This window comes from Osmia lignaria, chromosome 6, assembly GCF_051020975.1.
Source record: "Osmia lignaria lignaria isolate PbOS001 chromosome 6, iyOsmLign1, whole genome shotgun sequence".
Classification (NCBI taxonomy): Eukaryota; Metazoa; Arthropoda; class Insecta; order Hymenoptera; family Megachilidae; genus Osmia; species Osmia lignaria.
In genome coordinates, this window is record NC_135037.1 from 9,182,917 (window position 1) to 9,205,729 (window position 22,813).

The 22,813-nt window shown below is 33.9% G+C and overlaps 1 protein-coding gene across 5 annotated transcripts in view; it reads left to right on the forward strand.

Annotated features, from left to right (window-relative positions):
* LOC117607732 (uncharacterized) overlaps window positions 1–22,813 on the forward strand; it is a 119,730-nt gene that overhangs the window by 68,269 nt on the left and 28,648 nt on the right. For all 5 annotated transcript variants that reach the window (XM_034331773.2, XM_034331772.2, XM_076688869.1 and 2 more), the window contains 3 exons: window positions 18,243–18,693; window positions 19,662–19,898; window positions 20,165–20,631. In XM_034331773.2, coding sequence (XP_034187664.2) covers window positions 18,243–18,693; window positions 19,662–19,898; window positions 20,165–20,631 — 1,155 coding nt within the window. The remainder of the gene's footprint in view (window positions 1–18,242; window positions 18,694–19,661; window positions 19,899–20,164; window positions 20,632–22,813) is intronic.

Genomic DNA, 22,813 nt, shown 5'->3' on the forward strand with positions numbered 1-22,813 from the left:
TGAGAATTCCTTTATGTCAATTGATAATTAAAAATTTTCTATTCCTTTTTAATTGTAGTTAACATTATTAAAACTTAATCATTTTCGATTGATCCATCCACGTACCTATAAAACTTATAAAATTCATGAATGCGTTCAATAATCAAAGTTTTAATTAAATCTGTGTCATTCTATAATGAATAAATTCCCCGCCTCTGACGTTATACATGAAAGATTAAAGCAATTTAATTTTTCAACGGATTTCATAATAATTATTAAAAATCTTAATCAAGGTATTAATTACATCTATATCACTTCGTAATAAACAAATTCCCATTCTTCAGAACTAAACCAATGAAATTTTCTAATTAAATTAAATATCCCGTTGAAACTAAAAGAATCAAAAGATCCATGAAACAACAGGTGCATTCGAATACCCATCAAAATGTTTCCCTGCAAGTTACACATCCGAACCGTAGATAAACCCAAACAACGCGTTACCTGACGTTGAATTACGTCCAGCATTCGTGTCTGTGTTACCAAACGAGACATTTGCATCGTTCGAAGGTCGACTGATTCACTGGTCTTGCAAGAAAACCAAAAATCTCCCTACCTGGCTCGTCCAAGGACCACCGTATTGTTACGAGATTTAAAGCCGTCGAGGCTGGTTTCATTTTATGGGAACGTCACTGATGCTCTCTAACGACGTCGTTGAAGTATTCGAAGTTGGAAAGGTCAGAGGAGTTTGAACGATGTTGTAGCCACGCTCTTGGACCGTTATCGCGCGTTTCACCGAGCATTCTTTACGTGTCATCGGACCGGTGCTACGAGCGAATATCTCTGCACGCAAGGAAATCAACGCGGCTGCTAATTAACGTGTAATTAACAGATCGCAATCTGTTTAATGAGGAATCGGTACGAAATGCCCGAGTCATAGGATACTGGCAGTCCAATTACTTGACGACCGCAACTGGAAGATTTGATTGGTTCGCATGGTAAATACCTGAGCGTTTCGTTTGTCTGGATTACACGGAACGAATTCCATCGAATTACATTGTGCAAAGAATGTTGTGCACCAACAGCTGGGATCGTTTCAGTTTGTTAGCGAATTGCGTGAGCTGCTCAAATTGGAAGATAACCTGGCCTAAGATAAATTAACCTGATCTTCTTTTTACTTGCTGAAAATCTTCCGAAAACACCTGTTGCACCTTTGGAAAACAGAAATTTGAAGACGTATATTTGGTCGTGTACCATTTTGGCAAAAAATTGTGTTGATTTAAGATGAATAATTGATGCGAAGGGAAATTGATATATTCAGATGTAAAATATATCATTTGAGAAAGTAAAAGAATTTAAAAATTCGTCCGATTTTCAAAATGGCTAAAAATAATTCGTTACTGAATTTTATAAATGATATTGTAAATGATTTGAGAGCAAGCGATTCGCTGTTGCGAAATGAGAGGATACGTGATTGTAAACTATTTTTCAAGAGATTGCACTTGGAATGAATTAATGTGAAGGGAAACTGATCTTCTATGATTGATATACCTAGATTTACAATCTAGTATCTAGAAAGTCGAAGAGTTCTGCAATTCATGAGCTCGTTCGATATACAAAGTTCTCAATTATACATCTTTTCTAATTTAACATTCCAAAGCTGGTTACAATTCAAAAAAATTTTTGAAGAAGTCATATTTTTACACCAATTCAATGGTTCAAAGAACTTTGCGAATCAAAATAAATTCCAATCGTCTGTCTATTTATAAACCTTACGTCAAAAATACCTGTAAGTCAGATAACCGAATAATCGAACGATCAAAGTATCGGCACACCTTAATCAATTCTTTACGAGATCTCAACTTGAACAGTTCAAACAAAAATCTGAACATCTATGGATGGATCAATCGTGATCTAAAAATTTCTCATTTGCAAATGAAGCTTTATGAAGAAAATTATTTTATTTAGATTCTTCATTGATGATTTGTTACATTTTTTTAAGTGCAGTTTTTCTCTGCTATTAACAACAGATAATTATGTTATTTACCAAAGAACAGGAATACTACATTTGAACATTAATGACTCCAATAGTTAATTTAAATTAAAAATTTCTTATAATAATTATTTTATCTAGGTCAAAAATTATCTAATAAGTGCAACTTCCATATTTTCTATTAGTAAAGAATAATTATTACATTATTTATTAAAACTTTGACCCTAAAAACTCTTACAGTAAAATGATTAACACATTCGATACCGATGACGCATCTGGTGCGTCTTAGGACCACTTTTGAAATTTAAAGTTTTTGGCGATTTCATGACATAAAAGTATCGTAAAATGACACTTATAATACATCAATTCAAAGCTTAAAGTATCAGGAAAACGATTACATAAAGATTTTAACAATATTTTCAACATAAATCGTTTGATTCTTTATTGTAACAAACGATGTAGATTAAAAAGGTTTCCATTCGTTTTGCTGGTCTCGAATGTGTTAATGACTCAGATCATCAATTAAATAATTCAGAATAATCCCAACAGTGTCTTCTGACCGCGTGAACAATTACTGGTGCAAAAGTTCGATGAAAATCTGATAAAGGAACTAATTCAACGTATGGCCATGGTAAATCGTGTTCGAAAGTAGGAACACCGTTGTGGCGGGAAGGTATCATTAGTTTTAACGATGGAAAGGGTTTCGTGGTTATGTTTTCACGGTATTTCATCGTCGAGTTTCGATCGAGATCGAGACTGAAAGCTTGGACAGAGAAGAAGCGAAAAGGAGGGTCGCGTTAATCGTGGCGAGTGCAAAGAATGTGTGTCGAGAAACGAAGACACGAGAAAAAATGAAAATGGATGAAGATGATCGAGTAGCAAAGAGTCGAGTGAATCGTTCGGTGGTTTGATGGAATATTTAGTTGACACGCGAAATATTCATCAGCTGTGAACGTTTTGATTAATGGTGACATTTGTGATACAGCTTGGAAATCAACGATAGTGCAACTTGTGTTGAATGTTTAAACAACTGTTTGCGATGAGAGAGTGGATACCTTTATGACGGAACGAATTTCATGGGATATCCGACGTCCATGAAGGAAAGATGCGTGAGTATTTTTATTTTAGAATAATTAGATTATTTAACCCTTTCAATGTTATTCATTCTACTGTTCGAGATGAAGATTATATTTTCATAAACGCTATACTTGTAAATATTTATAAGGATAATGCAATTAATTGTAGAAAGGAAATTTAACAAAAGAAACGAAAATTCACAAAATATCCTAATTTATTTCAAAATAAACGTATTCCTAGTACGAGATTAGGAACGTCTTAAATAAGAATAATTTAAATTAGAAAGTCCTTCTTATTAATCAATACGATCCGTATTTAATAAATAAATGACAAAAAGTTAAATACGAAAATCATCAATACGTGACAAAGCATTAATATTCAATTAAGTTTTTCATTTATATATAATAAATTATTTGAAAATTAGAAAAAGTATAAGATGTTTCAAATGGCATTAAAGTAAAAGCGTAAACGAAAAGAACAACGGTATAAATACCTCTAAAGTACTTGAAAGTTTTAAAAGTCTGGAAAATCGTAAAAGTTTTAAATGTCACGAAACTCTTGATTCTATAAAATCCCATTACCATAGCATCTGAATAACTTTCCTGTAATATGATTCAAGATCTGAACGATGTTACATACTTTTCGTTTTCGAGACTTTCGATACTCTGAGAGCTTTCAAGGCACAAATTTCCATAATTTTCAAGAATTTTAAAAAGATCTGTCAATTTCATATTTGTACAAATTTCCCACAAATTTTCTATTTACGAACAATGATTCTTCCTGTTAATTTATCTCCAAGATTTATATCGAATGTTTTAAAATGACACGGAAAAGGATTAACCACTGTTATTCCCGCGGTGCCAGTAATTTCTAATAATTTTTCACGCGAAACGAGCCAAGGACAACAAAAATGAACGTTCTGGTACGGCGAAGAAAAATGACGGGCAGAAAGCACGGTTATTAAGAGAGCAGGGTGAAAAAATGATACGACGTCTGCGTTACAACGATTAACCATGGTACCACTTAAGAATTTCATATAAGAAACAGGCTGAACGAGATACATAGTACTACCAGTCCGCCCACCATATTCGTTTGATCGTTACGAGAGAAGAAGAAGAAAAAAAGAAGTATATAAAGAAAGAAAAGGAATAGCGATGTTCGCTCGGAGCCTATTGATTCATCTCATCTCCCTTGATGCATTATTCAAGAATCGCCACGAGATACAGATAGCCGAGCGTTGAATTCGAAAATACCTTCGCATCTGTTTAGATATTGTAATGCTCGTTTGCGTAATTACGGACAACCGTGCGATTTATGGAGGTATTTCAACTTTTCGGTGACGTCGAGATACGAATAACACAGATTTTGTCAGATTATTCGTCTCCCAGGAAAAAATTCTTAAACGCTTTGACTACCGCGTCACCCATACGTAGATGGTTTCAAATTCCATAGGAGCCCATCATCCACATTTTAAGGAATTCTTTCAAATATTTGACGCGTTTGTTGCCGGGTTCAGGAAACCGATCTTTGTTGCGTGTCACAGGGTCTAAACGCTGGTAATTGTGCACGTAATATCGCGTAATCGGTCATTTATCGTTGGTAATTAAATTTGCGGCTTCCTTAACATTCTATCGCAGGAATATAAAAAAATTATCAGAAATATTTTAAAAAATAATATTTTTGAAATCTTACTAAAGCTGGGAATACAAAAATTATCAAGTATGTCTTAGAAATAAATAAATGATTGGTATTTCAATTTTTTGTTATTTCAAGGACTCGAAGAGATTATGTAATAGAGTTTCCATAAATGTTGAATTATTATAGCCTGAACAAGAATGATAATAACTAACATAACTAACAACAGATGCATTGTAATGACACATCACGTGTATCATTAACCGTCCCACTTTTTCCATTTCCTCGCATGCTAATGAAACGAAAAATAATAAATTTCAATAATGAGCAGTTGCCGGTTAACAACTTCCGCGGTGGCACGTGAGAAACAGCTTAACTGCTTTTCACGATACAATGTGTTTATTATTCGTGATGGAACGTTCTCAATAGTTAATAATTTAGGCTCACCTTTTCCCAATATTATTGGAAACACAGTTCTGGGAACTTGGCGGCTTTGCTTTTGAAAGGGTTGCAAAATGAAGCGGTTATTCTGTGGTGTAACGAAGCACGCTAATTGCGTTTCGTGTAAAAAAAAAAAAGAAGAAGAGAGGAATGTGTGATAATATTCGCATGCTCTTTGGGTGCATTGTGTTAGGGATTTGATGAGAAACACCGCGATTCACTAAGATTTAATTAATGGATCATAAAATGAATATGTTGTATAGATTAAAATTATTTTATAACTTATTAAGGATCAAGTATTCATTTCAAAATTACTAAATTTATTAAATATTTATTAAAAAAATTTACAATAAAAAATTGTTGACTGACAGTTTATTTATATAATAACGAAAGAAATTTGCATATTCTTTTGTCAAAATACAACAACTTTATTATAATAAATTTAAGATATAGTTATTGAAATATATGATTATTTAATTTTCAATTTATTGCTTCTTATGAAAAGTATTATATTAAATGAAGAAAAGCAACTACATGATCCAAAATACCGGAAAATAATCCTTTTCCAAATCATTGTAACATCACCGTAATAAGACATTTTCGAGGCTAACAACTTATTTATGTTCTGCATTTGACGATCATCGTTCTCAGCTACGTGGAACGCAATTCACCTTTGAACAGCAGACTGAAAAATATAACCGGGTCACCTCTGATCGCAAATAAAATTTTATAGTCAAAATTATTTTATTTATTACAATTTCTGGCACCGACGACCTTAGGGAAAGGGTTAAATAAATCTTTCTTACGATCGTCTTGATATGATAAAAAAGAAACCAGTCATTGATATTCCGTCGGTGATTCCGTCAACGTGCATCCATATTCCTCGTCGACGTTTCACGGGATATTTGCAATTTCTGCTCGTTTTGTTTCTACACAACATCTGCGATACACGGGTCGACTGTCACTCGCGTCTCGGAAACGTTTTATTGGCTGGATTTTATTCGCGAAACTGAAGATCCCGGTATGCTGACAGGTAATTCAATCTGACGAACGGTAGACAGACGTCTCAAACGACGTCGATGAAAAATTCGCGGCGTCGTGTAAATGTTATTAACAGTAGGCGCGAGTTAAGCGAGTTTTCGGGAGGAGTTGCGGACAATTTTGTTCCATTGGCATTGATATTGTTTTTTTTTTTTTTTTTTTTTTTTTTAGTTTTTAATGCATTAAGATACTTATAACTTTAAACGCTTCAAACGCACGACTCCAGTTTCTTTTATAAGTGCATCGATGCACCTAAAAAGTGCGATTGCATATTTTGCATGAAAAGCTATTAATTGAAATATTTCATGAATTGTTGATATTTTCGACATTATACCATAATTTTTCATACAGAATGTTCCGAAAAATCAACCTATGTGGACAAACAATAAAAAGTCACCTTTTTAAAGAAAAGTGCATCTGCATTTTTTATACGCATCGTTGCACTTACCGAGTGCAGCATGCAATATGCGGTTCCATATAAAAGAAAAAGTGCAGCTGCATTTCTTTTTTCCTCAGGATTCCATATTTTGATATGAAACGTTCTTAGACCACCATCGAATACCATTGAAAAACCCACCGGATATATTTTCTAATTCAAGTCTAACGTACAATAAAACGTTTTATATACACCAGGTGATCTTGCTCGAGGAACCGCGTCTCGAATAATTTAATAAATTCCTCGGTGCAGAGGCAGCATCCGAGTCTCTAATATCTGAAAATCCTCCAAAGACAACCTCTGCTCCTCTTCGAGATATTCATAACATTCATGGCCTGAAACAGCCACGTCGTTCTCGTTTCAGTCTGTCAATATCCGGTCGCAACGATCCAAGAATCGTAAAGAATCTCTCGTTCCTGGATCGTTCGGTTGGCCAATATCGAGAACATCGCGTTAGTTTGGTGTTTCGTATCTGTGTACAGGTATCGGTAGCCGGTGTTAGCGTGCATACGAAAACACGCAAAACTGTGCCTGTACCCGGGTGCAATCGGGAGGCGCATATATAGACCCAGCATGCAATATCCGTGCAGCAAGCTCGAATGGTTTGGTAATATGCAATACCAGCCCCGCTTGACCCCCTCCTCAACGTAGATCGATTCGTGCAACGCGATACATCGTCGCGAAACTTCATCCTGTTTGGCCCGTGCTAGCTGCATTTTCCCATGGAACGATGGAAAAAATGCAGTTGCACCGGTTGCGGATCCCTTTCGGCCTCCAAGAGACAAGTTGCCCGCTGACGAAACGCGTTTTCGTCCAAGGTCGGTGGTTCCGGTTGGTGAATTTTTCGGAGGTTGTTGTGCTCAAGATATTTAGGTGTATTGCTCTTTTAGGTACATGATGGGTAAAAAAAGAAAGAAGTACCGAGCATGGTTGCCTTCCTTAAGGAAAATGGCAGTGTAGGGAATGCAGGTCTCGCTAGTGTAAACGTTTAGTGGGGTCAATTTAATATTTCTTAGTTATATAATAAATTTTGTAATAATTGAGAATGATATTAATTTTTAAATATTAATAACATTAAGAATTATATTAGCTTTTAAATTAAAACTAAAATTATGATATTGAAAATTTAATATTTATGGTATTATGAATATCTCTTAATTCTTGATAATTAAAAATTTTACAATATTAATCTCTTCTAAACGAATCCTAATTTTAATATCTTCAAAATTAGAATTTCTAAGAAGAAATATTGCAACGTAATATAAGAGAATTAATAATGATGTTTGTCTAACTCGCCTATTACGATGAATACCTTAAAACAACGGTAAAAGCAGCAATATGAAAGATAATAGGCTGATTTTACGTAATAGAATTCATAACGCTAAAAGTTACGTATCACGGTGATAAAGTTTGTTTACAGAACCGTTTTATCGCATACAGGAAACTACGCACCTGTTTTATACATGTGTTTCTTGAAATTTTCAATACTGTTTGTGAGTTAAATATTTTTAATACATTTCTCAACACTTAAAATTACCATTAGTTTTCTAATATTCAAAACCTCTAATTACTTTGAACAATTATTCAAGTAATTTTTTATTAGCTAATGCGACTGTAATAATTTTTAACTTAAGGGTTAAAAGTATTATGCTTTCATTATAATTCCATATAATAATTAAAACAGGCACTTGTAGATACATCACTTTGAAATTTTGAGTAAATCGTAAAAATATATTCTGAAAATATAAAAGTTTACAAAATGCAATTACCATCCCGTATACACTGAATAATTTTCACTTCAACAGCGCCATAGCATAAATGGTTAATTGCCAAAAAAACGACTACTAGTCTTTCGGAGCGACAAAAATGATATCAGATGCTGAGACAAAAGCGACGAGACTTACGGTTAGTCGACAGAGATTTTCGCAGAAACGAAACGAAGGAGCGTAACGAGTCGTAGACGAGCTAGATGCTCGTACAATTAATTAGTCCCCGGTCTGAAAAGGGTGGGTCAGACCAAGGTGGAATAGAAAACCGGATGGAAACAGGAACGCCAAGATGAAAGATGAAGGTTTTCCGTTGGACTCGAGCTATGTAATCAGAAAAGATGTACAAGGAGCGCTTGCAAGACCGCACTCGTCGCGGGAGCGCAAAAAAAAATGGATGGTTCTTCTTAAAAAAGAAATCCGGCACAAGAAATCGGCTGTGCAAACTTCTTTCGGTGTTCGCCGGTTCAAGCTGGCGAAGTGATTTAATTGAGCGCGAATGAATGGCGTTAAAGTAGGTTTCTCGTTCGAATCACCGGTCCCGGTGAATCATTGCGATCCTCGTACGTTGTAATTGCTGTAATAACCGTACAGGTAAGGTAACGCATTGCTTTTCAATGAAAAATGAACTTTCCACTAAGAAAGGTTTCTTGGAAAATGGATCTCGTAAAGAAACTTTGTAGCGAAGGAAAACATGTCTTGAATGTTACGCCAGAATGAACGGTTTCTTGGGGGAAAAAGAGGGAAAATTATGTATGAGAAATGTACTTGTATTTCAAAACTTCATTTCTATTTCCACTTTTTTTTTCCTTTAAGGAACGTTTAATTTTTAATTGATATTTTTTAGAAATGATATTTACTTTCAAATTGTGTAATTTTTCTGTAATTACTGTGTTATTGATCTAATGACAACACTAATGGTATGTTAATTTGAAGCTTGAAAAATGAGAGAATATTAATTATAAAACTTTTTAATTTTTCAAGCTTAAAAAATGTTTAATATAAAATAGTTGGTTGCTACTTAACAAGCAATAACCGATCTCAAAGTATCTACAGTAGACTCTCGTTATATTGCCGCAGAAGGGTTGTAAAAGTAGGAAACTTTTTAAGCTTTCAAGCTTTTGTTCAGAAGTGTATCATTTTCGAAGTGTAAGAGTGGTACTAGTAATATTTGAAAATCCATATAAAAATCAAATCACTCGCATGGCAATATAACGAGGGTTTACTGTAAAATCAATAGAATCGCCCAACCAATTTCATAACAAAAATGCTAGAAATTTTCCATTTAGCAATCTTTGTCTATTCTCTTATCAAGTCAAAAGTAAAACAGTAAAAGAAGGATGGAATTTCGTTTGGAATAGAGGGTGGGATACAAAAGAAGGGCGGTGTTAATGCATATTCGGAGCTCGTACTCTCTTTCTTCTCTTCTATTGCATTAAGGGGCACGCGATACGTTGAATTACAGCTCGACGAACGGAGCAACGCTCTTTCGTGCTGTTTATCGTCCGCATTCCATTAGAATGAGCTCTGGATAACGCTGAGAGACATTCCATCGGGGGCAGAAAAAATCTTGGAGAACGTTGTCCGACTCGTAAAGATACGGAGAGTGTCTAATGCAGCTTAGAAACGTTGACACAGTGTTCACGAAGCTATGGTGAATGGGAATATTGCATGAGATTATTGCATATCAGATGGCGGATTTCGAAAGACAGAATGTCCAGCATGGCAGATTAATTTGAAGAAAATCACCTCGTCAACCCTTCATTAAAGTTTTTGATATAAAATAACTGGTTGTCAGCTGTAGCTATTGTGACGTGATTGATAGTGTTAAATTTTTAAACATTGTATTTTAATTATGAATTTGAATTTTATTGAATTCTAAATCAAAATATTTGCAAAATGGTTAAGATACAATTGAAGTTTTATAAAAGTGGTATTCACAAGCAGTGCACTTCAGGAAAGGGCTATTTCTCTATTTATTTTATTCTAGTATTATTTATTAGGTAATTCTGATATTGTTATAGTAAACTTTGTGTGGTGAGGTCCTAGAGTACTCCTATAGTCAAATAACAAATGAGATTAATTATCCCATTAATTTGCAATTAAAGTGAATCTTATAATTTCCCAACTACTTATATCAATAACAGTTTTCATTTGGTAATTAAAAATATAAAATGAAAATGAAGATCTAAAAGTACCCCATCAGAATATTAAAATAATCGTTTCCTCAATTATTCAAACTGCAAATGACATTTTACTGTAGCAGTTAGAAGTTAATTCTAATTTGTAGAATTAGATATGAAAATAAACTTATTATAATTTTTCTCTAAAAATAAGAAAGTAACACGTTTATGATAACAGCTAAAAAAGAAAAAGAAAATTGTTATCCTGGTTACACCTGATTATCATTTAAGAAAATCACTTGAATTTAAAAATGATCTCAAGCAAGTCTTTAAGTGTCGTAAGTTAAATGTTTTAGTTTAATAAGGTGGCTCGGTTTGTTGCCGTTCACGCGTCTTAAATTCAGGAATATCTCCCCGAAGGCACGAAGAAGATTCTCTTGGTACATTAACCGTATCGAACTAATTTACAGCGTTGTGAAACACCGATTACTAACCAGCTGGCTACATAACCAGAACTACATGCATAACTGCACCCTATTATAAAGCGTATTAGATACGATTTTCATGCGTACCGAGGGCGTTAAGGTTCTTAAAGCAATTGGAGCTTGAAAGGCGAACTCGAAAACGTACACTGCAAATCAGACCGAACTGCACTTTTAAGCACTTCGGTGATTAAAGCTCTGGAAATTTTACGTAAAATCACGCAAGGGACAATATTTCCTTTAATACCGGAAAAATAAGCTTGAAAGATATTCTGGCTCAAAGTAAAAAGTAAAACAATTATCAAATCAATCTAGGCACGATCCATAAAGAATTTAGATTTATTCTGTTTCGTGACCTGCCGTTACTGTAACTGCTGTTCGTAAAACTATCCACGAGTTTGATCGAAAATGTAGATCACGCAATCACGGTAATTTACTTCGAAGGATTCGTGTATTCGTATCTAATCGTAAGAAGCAATAAACAAATTTCATACGAAGCTTCGATAAAAACTCCCCCGACGGAATTGCTCTTTTATACCTTAACGATGCTCCGAAGATATATCGAGACGATCCGGTCACAAATATCACTCGATTAAAACGATCGAGCAGAGTTTCGTTTCGTTTGGGTCGAGCACGAACTTCATAAATTTACATTCTTGTCGCGAAAATGAAACACGTTCCACGGTGGTATACTACCACAAAACTTTGAAACTTCATCGCGTTGAACCAACGATCAAACTTTTACAATTATCTTTTTTTGTATCTACAGGCTGCGCCAAAATAAGTATGCAGAGTGAAAAAGGATGACGGTCACTTAAAGAATAATTAAAATAAAACTATCAGAGTATGAGAATAAATATTTATTGCAAATTGCCATAATTAAATTATTATAATCATTATAAGCATCTTGTAAGCTAGGCTGGTGAGAATTATTTTGACTACTAATTATCATTTTAATTGATTTTCAAATTACAATAAAGAAGCAATAAAAATATATTTTAGTGGGAATAAATTGATTTATATTATAAAAAAATCTTTAAAATTGTTCTCTGATAAATAAATAAATTGAACAAGTATCTTAATTAAACTTTAATTAGACAATAATGTTCTCATGCATCATCTACTAATTTGAACAGATCATGAATCTAATATTATCACGATGAAATCTTGCTCATGTATGAACACTGAAGGAGTGATATCTATAGACGTTAAAATGACGCTTTCCTCTTATCAATTGTGTCTGTAACATACATTTTAACGTTATCAGTGTTACCGAGCTCATTTAGTCTCATACCAGGCCGATGAGTCTATACACGGTTTGACGAACGAAAGCCAATTTTAGTGGCTATATTTTAAGGCCAGTCCACTACTCATCGAACATTTTGCATCAGGTAGGATAAAAATCTTTCCCGTCTACGTCATACTGTTTTTTTCGGGCTCTTTTAGTCGAGGAATTTTAGTTTTCATATAAAGTGAAGAGAAAAACCAAAGTAATATTCTTGTAATTTCAGAAAATTATTATTTATTTATGTGTTAATAGGAGGTGAAAAATTCAGCCTAAATGTAATTTCGCAACAACATAATTTTAATTACTTTATTAACTATTAATCCTTAACTTATGATGTTTTATTTTATTATAAAAATGTTTAATACATTGCGTCCAGTGATCTTTAATTAAAATTAATATTAAAAAGTTCACACAGTAAAAAAGTTATCAGTATCTTAAAAATACTATAAAAGTTTAATAATAAGTATGACAAGACGACTGATAATGAGTCAGAAATAAAACATTACTCGGATGGTATTAAGATTCGAAAAATAAAAGACGGAAGGAAACGTCATGACAATAGAGTAATAACCAGATAATATAATATAATTTTTGAAGAATCGTATGTTCTCTTTACCACTACTTCGTGAGGCAGTTCCTCGACTACTTGCTATTTACTAGATTGTTACACCTTAAAATCTGACATGATTTGATGACATAAAAGTATCGTAAAATAACATTTATTCTATATCAATTTAAAGCTTACAATTTCTTGAACCTAATTGTATGCACAAACCTTTCATTAATATTTTTCATAAAAACTGGATGATTATTAAAACATTTTTTTGCCAACCATCCAATTTGTATTAAAAATACCAATAAAAGGCTTACATAGATTTTTTCTCCAAACTTTAAGCTTTAAGTAGATATACCGTATGTGGTATTTCGTAGGACTTTTATGTCATCAAATTGTGTCAGACTTCTGGCATTTCGAAATCGGTAATCACTCTCGTGACGCAAGTTGTAATTCAAATATTACAAACCCGAATCGTATGTGTGGAACAATTCAATTTTAAGTTTAGTTCTGGTGACAATTTTCCGAGTGAAGCATCGTATGTGTCCATAGTGTTCAAAGTTGCTTTATTTGACTTGGAATTGCAGTAGCGAACAAACAGCTCTAACAAACACAATTATTAACCAGAGAAAATCATAAATTAATAAACTGCGTTATTCAGACAAAATTAGAATTCATTAATTAAACAATGAAAAATAAATATCTACTCTATTAGAATATTATAGGTGTAACAATTAATTACTTGTAATTAAAAAATGAAACGTTAGACCTGTTCATTATCATCAATGTGAAAATCACGATGGAAAGACAACGCGTCGTGTTAATATTATTGAATTTGAGCTTGGTTTCAAACATTTGCATAATACAGGTAAACAAGACGGCAGGCCGGAATATTTCATTGAACGTCGTTTAATTATCCAAGGCGATATCACGGCGAAAGCCTTTGACCTTTCTACAATAAATCCACGGCGAGCACAACTTAATTGGCATGTAAATGGATTTTCCTGGAACAGTTTCAGCACGAGTGGATGCGCCGTGGTCCGGTTGATTGGGAAGCACGTGCTCCGCATAATGCGAATTGGTTTACCTTCCCGTGCGACCATCTCCATTTATCACCTGAATTTTCCTCCCGATCGGTGTCCACCAGCGAACTCTTTCCCCGTGAAAAGAATCGGTTTTTTCTTTTCTCTTTTATTGAAATTAAATTACGCTTTTCTACATATTGGGCGAGAGCATTGTTTCATAACGTTGTCTAATAATTAATTGTAACACTTTGACGATGGACCACTGAGACAATGATAATTTAAATTTAATTTTATACCGTATATTATTTTCTTATTTTAAATTTGGTAATATATTGTTTTCTAGCGTATGAAAATCTTTTTTTAAAAATCGATTGATTTACATTTTCATTCATTTAGCCTTCTTGCTTGAAAACCTTGAATTGTTAAATAAAAAAATAGCAAGCAGTTAATATAACGTTAAATTGTCATTAAAGAGAGGAAAACAAGTTCTGCTTTAATAAGTTTTTTTCGAAGCAATTTTATTCTGTTTTATCTGTCTCTTCTTATGGTAATATCAAAAACACAAAGGGTCGAGAGATTTTAAAGATGAATCGTTCGATCAAACAATTTTACGAGCGAACAATCAACAATCTTTTGATTTTGTTGATTCGACAGTAAGCAGAGTGGATGGAAGCCCTTGTTCGAAGTAATAAATTTCAGATCAACTATCCATCCTTCGGTGAACTTCTTTCAGGACGCCAATAATCTTCCACGTCGACCCAGATTCTTCTTATCGTTTCCAACTTGAACATTTTCAACGTTCCAACACTAATTCACACGTCAGTTTCAAGAAAAAACTGACCATCAGTTATGCTTCATACTTTTTTCTAATTTCTTTCATCATCAAATTTTATCTTCAATATTTATGTGAATCTGTCGAAAAATATTGGTACATTATTGTAGAAAATAAATAATATCACTACTGGCAGGGGGTCGTAGGGGGTCCGCGACGCGTCCGATCACAAAAAATCGACGATCAGTTGATTCATTCTTTACCCCAATATCTCGTCTAAAATTAACAGATCCGAACCAGAATTGAGATGCTGAATAAGAATTCAACGTTGCGTTTGATAGCTTCAGAGATATTTAGATAACGATATACCGGAGAGAAATACGCTTTCTATTGCGTTGAAGCGCAGGAAGTGAGTCGTTCTTTATCGTCTCTTCCTTTACTCACCATCCTCTTTACGAAAGCAGACGCGCTTATCAAAGATCGTGGCCAGGACGAATAAATTTAGATGTCGTAAAATTAACTGACTGTTAACGGGCCTGAATCCCGCTGCTTATCGATTGAATCTGACACGAATATCTGTCCCTACGCCCTTACCCTAATCGAGAACAAATGGATTGCGAATATACTGCTCTATCATCTGCAAACGATTGTCTAGATGCTTCACTGATACGTCGGATACATGCGTGATACATGTCAGAAGCTCAATTCCAGCATAATTGTTGTACCTAAGCAATAGAAAGACTGTTTATTCATATCTTCATTTTTTATTGCTGAAAACACAGGATGCAAGCTGAAAAAATTAATATATTAAACAATAACGGTAATACTTAATGTTTCATACAATACTATAATTTGTTTCCAAATTATCTAAATTCTACCATACATGGATTGAAAAATTATTAGAAATATAATAAAAATAATTATCAATATTTAATTAATTTTGTAAGATAACAAATGGAATAGAACAAAATTTTAATTTCAATTAAAATTTAAATAGAAAAGATTAAAGTTATGAAAATTTTTTTTATTTAGTTCAGAAGTAAGAATTTCTTGGTATTATTACTTTTATAAATTACTGTAGATCCTTTGTTCGCGCTATACGTCATTTTTAAAACAATCTTTCAAGTAAAGGTGATAGGGAAAAAGTAGAACATTTTAATTCAGCAAACAAACAGTTATGCCAAGACAGCTGTTTACCTCGTTAAAATTGAGTATCCAAGTGAGAAACGTTACAGCATCAAGATTTTTTTCTTAGAATGAACCGTCATGCTTAGTTTTTAGTTGAAAACAGTAGAAATGCGTGTTACCTGTTTCGCGTAAATCTGGTCATGCACTGGTAAGGTGCAATTATCGATGCAACGGTGGTTTCAAAGGCACCGTTCAACTTATTTTTCTTCTCACGTGCACGAGCCATGAACACTTGCATAAAATGCTTCTGTCAACACTCTGTTATTATTATTCCATCATAATTTAAAAAAGAAAAATTATCTAATCTGTAATCACGGCAAGGACTGCGTAATAATGCACTTTTAGTGTATTTCTAATGCAATCAATCTTGTGAGAGAGATACTGCAATTAGGACTACATTAATATTGTAATTAGTAATCAAATTGGTAAAGATGTGGTATTTTGTAATAAAATAATACAGGATTATTAAAAAAATCAAATTAAAAATTAAAAATTAGGTTTTTTCCTTTATATATAAATTTAATTTAATTTGTATAAATTTGTATATTTTAATTAGATATAAATAATATTTTGGAAACAATAGAGAATAGTATAAAGATTATGCAGTACATACGAAGTTCATTGACTGAATAATCAGTAACTGTACAGTTAATGATTAATTAAGCTCTAATAAGAAAGAATTGGGTTCACCTAATTTCTGATACAGAACGAAACTCTACCGTGCAAATGGCGTGAATTCTTTTCTCTACGATGCAAGATTAAGTTGGTGGAATGAGAAAGGTGCAGAATTCAGTTTCTAATTTACCAACTTAATTACACCATGTACTTTCTAATGAGCTGACTCTGCTCTATTTTCATAAACGTGATCCAGCTGCATCTCAGCGTTACCGTTGTTACTCCGAAAACGCAAGCATTATTTCTGCATTAAAACTTGCATCTTTATATTTTGCTTTCTCGGTACTTAATCATTGTATGCATCAGCAAATTTTGAAACATATAAAAAATCAGACATGATTTCATGACATAAAAGTATCACCAAATAGCACTTATGGCATATCAATGTAAAACTTAAAGTGTGAAGAAAATGGCTACATAAATATTTCGTAAATATTTAAAAATTTATAGTTGCTGAATTGAATAACTTATGTTTTAGAACATCCTGTTGATGACATATCTTTTCTTTCGTGTATTCTTCCATTCATTTACTTGTTTAAAAAAAAGCAATACATATATAATAATTTTCTTCAAACTTTAAGCTTTAAATTGATATACCATAAGTGCTTTTTCACAACACTTTTATGTTATGAATTTTCTATTTCTTGAGAACCATCACTTGATTTGTTACAATTAAATACATAATTCAATTTTAATTAATTCGAATCTTTTCTATTATCTTTTTCTAAATAACGATAATTTTTTTGAAGTAGTCTCTCCAATTTAAAATTGAATGACCACAGACACAATGGAATGCTCAGTTTACAACACCACTATTTATATTCCGAAACAAAATTGTTTCGAGGAGGAAGTAGAATTGAATGGCTACAGACGGCAACGCGAGCCTCTTTCAATTCGCTTCTCCTCGAGTGTATGCGTGTCTCTCATTAATAATACAGTTATGCAACGAGGTTCTCATATTAGTATCCCGCTGCAATACAGTACGATGACTGTGAATCGGACCCGATAAACGTAACGTTGAAGTTATGTGCTCTGAATACGACATACCACTAGGCACACAGCTTTAAACATTCGAATGGAACAAGGAATCCGATTGTTTCAGTGTTATTCTGTTTTATGGTGATTTATAAAATCTTTAGTTTTTTAGATAAATTAAAAAATAGTTGAAAATTGGGATTTTCTCACGTGTAACCCCTTCATTACTATAGACAATCATAGTCATCCAAGGCATTTAAACGTAACAAGCATGCGTAAAACCAACTTTAATCGGTTTCTTGCAGTCAATTTAAGTTATATACCGAACCTGAGTTCTCAATTTTGGTGGGGCCATTCGGAAATACAGCCTTAAAATATTCTCCATTTTTAAATTTTATTAACCAAATTATTTTATTCATGTTAGAATATTAAGTTTGATCATTTAATACAAAAACATAGGTATTAATAAAATTTTGTAACAGAGGTAACCTATCTAAAATATGAAAAGAAACAAAATCAGAAAATTATCAATAATAATAATTAACAGTATCAAAATTATTCATTCGAAAATTTGCAAATGGGTCCTTTAGACCCAGCTGATCCTTCTAATATTAAATTTCTCCGTTGAAAGTTCTATTTAAAGTTTTCTGCCCATCTCTCCTATGGTCCTTATTCATTCCCTAAAGAACCTTTATTCTGATCTCTGAAACATCCTGTAAAACATCTAACGGTCACAAGTTGAACCTCGAACGTTCACAAAGGCATAGTGTAAACGGTGATTGCATGGTTGTTACAGGCGAGGAAGTCGTAACCGTGCCTCCAGCGAGCGGAGGTCAGGAGAGTTGGAAAGTGCAAACGCTTTCTTTGAACGGCGAATCGGCGAGTGGCAATCGTCGGAAAGGTTGTCGTAGCCAGCTGCAAACAGTATCCACGGGGAAACGCACACGACCGGCACCACCGCCGCCTCCACCGATATCCTGCAAGGTCAATGCCAAGGACATCGACAAGTACTTCGACTGGCCGAACAAGGAGAACACGCCCGGTAATGCCGTGAACGGGGACGAGGGTACGATCGAGGGTAAACTCGAAAACGAAGAAACGATCATGGGCTCGAATCTGAGTCGACACAACGGCAAGGGCCTGAATGGCCGGAGAACGCAGTCCTCTGGGAATCTATGCGATCCCAAGGGAAAATTGAACAGCGTGGGGAAGATCCTGGTGCCTTGCTCCAGTGCGCAGAAGGAAAGGTAAGAAAATTTTATTTTGAAATTAATGTAAAGGATGAAAAAATAGGTATAGTGTCCTTGGTGGAACCAAGAAAGGGTTCAAAATGATAGTTTAATAGTATATATAAATATTTGTAATATTGATTTTTACGATGAGATCAATTTAGACACAATTAAAAGGGTGATATTTTTATTTCACAACGTTGTAATTACGAAACTAATTTCGAGGAGTTAATTAAACGCTAATGAGTAATATTAAAATTAATGAGTTCATGTTAACTGTATATTCGTAAAATGATATATCCTAACATTGATTATTCTCCAATTTATAAATATTTTTGCAAAGAATTTTATATAAAATAGAATTGAAAATAAATGAAATTGTGCCCCAATGGTTTGATTTAAATTCTCCACGGTTTTGATGTACTTTATGTTTATTTAAATAAATCCAAATAGCAAACCCGGTTGCGTGGCTGAATTAGAGCAAGAAATATTTGTGAAGCGAATTAAATTTAGTACTGTCGTGAATTTCTTGTTACAAGATATAGCTCAGCGTTGCTTAAACAACCAGCAAGGAGAGTGCATAAGGTCGCATAACAGGCTGGTCGTGAGATAATTTAAAGTCCCTTTAAGGTCGGTCAGTCGCGGAACTGGGGCGGTTTCCATTAAATCCTCGTTTGCGCGAAAACGGATGCGAGCTGAGAGGGAACAAGGAAGAAGGGCGTGAAAAGGGAGGGTGAGGGGTTAAAAGGCGCTCGTGTCTTGATCTCATTTACGTAAGTGCTGGTGTTTAATACCACGATACAACGATATGCAAAATGCTTCCTCGCCAGCATTTATATTTTTATAAAATTAAAAATATTCAAAAAGGATGTGTTCTATTTTTAATTTAAATATGCAAAAATTATAAATGTCATAATCCTCAAAGTATTAATTATATCCAAAAATTTTTTAACATTTGCTCAGAAGAAAAATTATTTCTTTTCCAGATACAAATTCTGCGGCTCCTTGCCTAATCACCTAGATCACGATAAAGATATGCTGGACGATGATCCAAAAGAAAATAATAACACAATGACTGATACCATGGGTGGAAATCTCGGTGGAACATTGCCACACAAAAAACGATCGTTGGGCGTTCATTTTTCTGATGGTGGACCAACTGGCACTCTAGACCTTGTGAAACATCGATCGCAGGACTCTCTGGACGAAAATGATCCTTGGAGGTATGCCATCAGTCATCTCCATAGATTATCTATTTATTAAAGTAAACTGATATTACAGTAGCTATCAAAAGCTTCAAACCATCTAGGTAATTATTGAGATTAGGTTACACCTCACCGATTTTGAAATAATTCAAATGACATAATATCTTGCACCATAAATAATCCCACCCCTATCAATTGCAAACTAAACACATGAAACTTATTTTTATTATTGAAAAAAGTATTAAAATATTTTTAAAAATATCTGAATCCCTGAATGTACATAGATATCAGCAGAGCGACCTTGATCTAGTGAGGTGTCGTCACGGGAATTTCGATTCGGTAAGGAGAAATCGCAGTGTGGACACGGTGTCTGGCGATTCGACGAGGAGATACGGTCGCGGGGTCTCTGTGGAAGACAGGTGTCACCGTAATTCGGATCTTGACCTGGTGGGAACGTTGCCTAAGCGAAAGCTGGATAGCAGAAACAGCGGAAAGTCCTCGGAGACTAATTCCTCCTCTTCCCAACCGTGCATCCCCGATGCGACGGACAACGATTTGTTGATGCAAATCGTGCACAAACCTGACTGCGAACTGGTCAGACATCGACAGCAGCTTAACAAAAGTATCGATCTGAAGCTGAGCAAATTGGCCGGCGGAGAACCGCAGGATCAAGGTTACGCTTCGGAACGCTCGCCGGAAGATGAACATCCACCATCGATGCCTGGACAGCCTTTCCCCAATATAACACCTGGTGAGTTGATTTATTTCTTCTATAGTTAGTTTGTTCGAGTGTTATTTAATTAATCGTTTAAGCGAAAATGACCGTCTATATGCGTCAGTAATTAAAATTAATCTTCTTTTAAATTATGAGAATTACAGCGGTCTCGAATGCCATTTTCTAATATTTTAAAAAGGATTTAAATATTCCGTTTTAGAATCGAAAATTTTAATTCTTCAATAATATTCAGAGTGAACAATTATGATAATTTTAAAAAGAACATTCCTAAAATTGCTTACTATTTCTACCTTTTATGTATTCTGAACAAAGTGTCCTATATATTATACAGAAGATGGATAAGTTTTTAATTGGTAGCCAATAAAAATCCGAATTCGATGATATAAAATCCTCCGAATAAAGTCGCGAGAGGCAAACGTTATTACGCTTTCAGCAGCGAAGTATCTCCTCTGCTATTGGAAACAGATTATCGGCGAAAAATTGAAGACGGATAGGATGTAAAAAGATGGGAAGAAAAGGCATTGAGCCATCCGCACATTCATTTTAACTGCGACAAAGAGCCGTGAATTCGACGCGCACTTCGCCGTCTATCAGCGACAAAGGACTCCCAGAAGATACCTGCACGTCTTATCCGCGAAATTCACTCGACAAAAGTGTGTCAAGCTCGAGCTCTTCTCGTCCTTACTCGACCATTGTGTTTCTACCCTACTCCACTTAATGTGACGCAGGCTAGACGGCAAAAAGCCCGCGAGTGCTGGAAAATGATAGAACTAAGGCGACGAATGAACAAAAAAAAAGAAAAAATAGGAAAGAAAGAAAAAAAAGCTGGAGAGAATCTTAGGACACTTGTGACGCGATGAAACGTACGGGATATACGAGTCAACTAAGTTGCGCTCATTAAGCTCGTGGTTGGAAAAACGTTTCTAAATTGCAACTCGTTATTGAAGGTAGATATAAGAAACGTTCCACGTTAAAACGCAAGAGTGTTTTTGATTTATTTTAAATTCACCGCGTTTGTTAATAACGTCGAGATGGAAGAGCAAAAAGTCATTAGAAATTCTTTTGATTGTGAAATAGAGGTGTGGGAAATATAAAATTTTTCACTTTACAAATTTTCAAATTTGGAAATTTGGTAATTTACAAACTTGATCATTTAGAAATTTAGTAATTTGGAAATTTAATAATTTAGAGATATAGATATAATTTCCTATTTAAAAATTTTCAAATTGAATAATCGATCACCTATTTAGTTGGAAACTGAAAATATTTCCATATCTCTTCTACCACGAAAAAATGGAACAGGTGTAAGAATAACAAAGCAATAGATATAAAAAATAAAAAATAGTAAAAGTAGAAATAGAGGAATAGCCAGAAAACAGATTGGAAAGCCAACAAAGTTATCGAATAACGTTAAAGGGAAGGCTTCTTCATAGAATCGGGAGATGAAAGAACTTTCGCGAGGAAGAAGTCAAATAATGCGGTGAATAGAAAGAAAACCGGGACAAAGGAGAATGAAGGAAAATTATAGAAGTGATCGTAAGAAGGGATAAGAAATTATTTGAGATACGCAGAAATGAATGTTAAAATGTGAATGGAAGAAAGCAACGATAGGGTAAATATACTATCCTAGAATGGTATTAAAACAAGTGGAATTGGATGGAGAGAACGTGAAGTAAATAAGGGGAACAGTGGCAATGAAAGAAAATGCGAATTAAAGTATTCTTCAAGATGTAAGGAAACAAAAGAAATTTTGAAACCCTTACTTCGAAAGAAATTTCTAGTGAAACAAGATAAACTTACCTGATAAAGAATACCAAATATAAAAAATAAGATTATTTGTAAAATATATAATTGCATTAAATTAAAGTTCTATTTTAAAGGGCTAAATTTAAGGTAGAATGCACAATTCCATCTTAAAATTTAAAATGCTTTTGTGTTTTCATTCTTCAATTAAGAAAGTTAATTTCAAATGTTCCAATTTACCACATAATTTATTATCAAAGTTACAGTAATATTAAGATGACCTAAATTGTTCTTTCGTCGAATCTGATCGTTTATAGAAATCGCTTAAATCGCTTTCAGCCCTTAAAACTTTCTGTACTTTGAAAACTCCAAATATTGAAGTTTGAATAAAGTGCGAGAAGGTTGAACTAAAGAGAACTGAAAATTGACTTTCTGCTTTATTTTCAATTTCTAC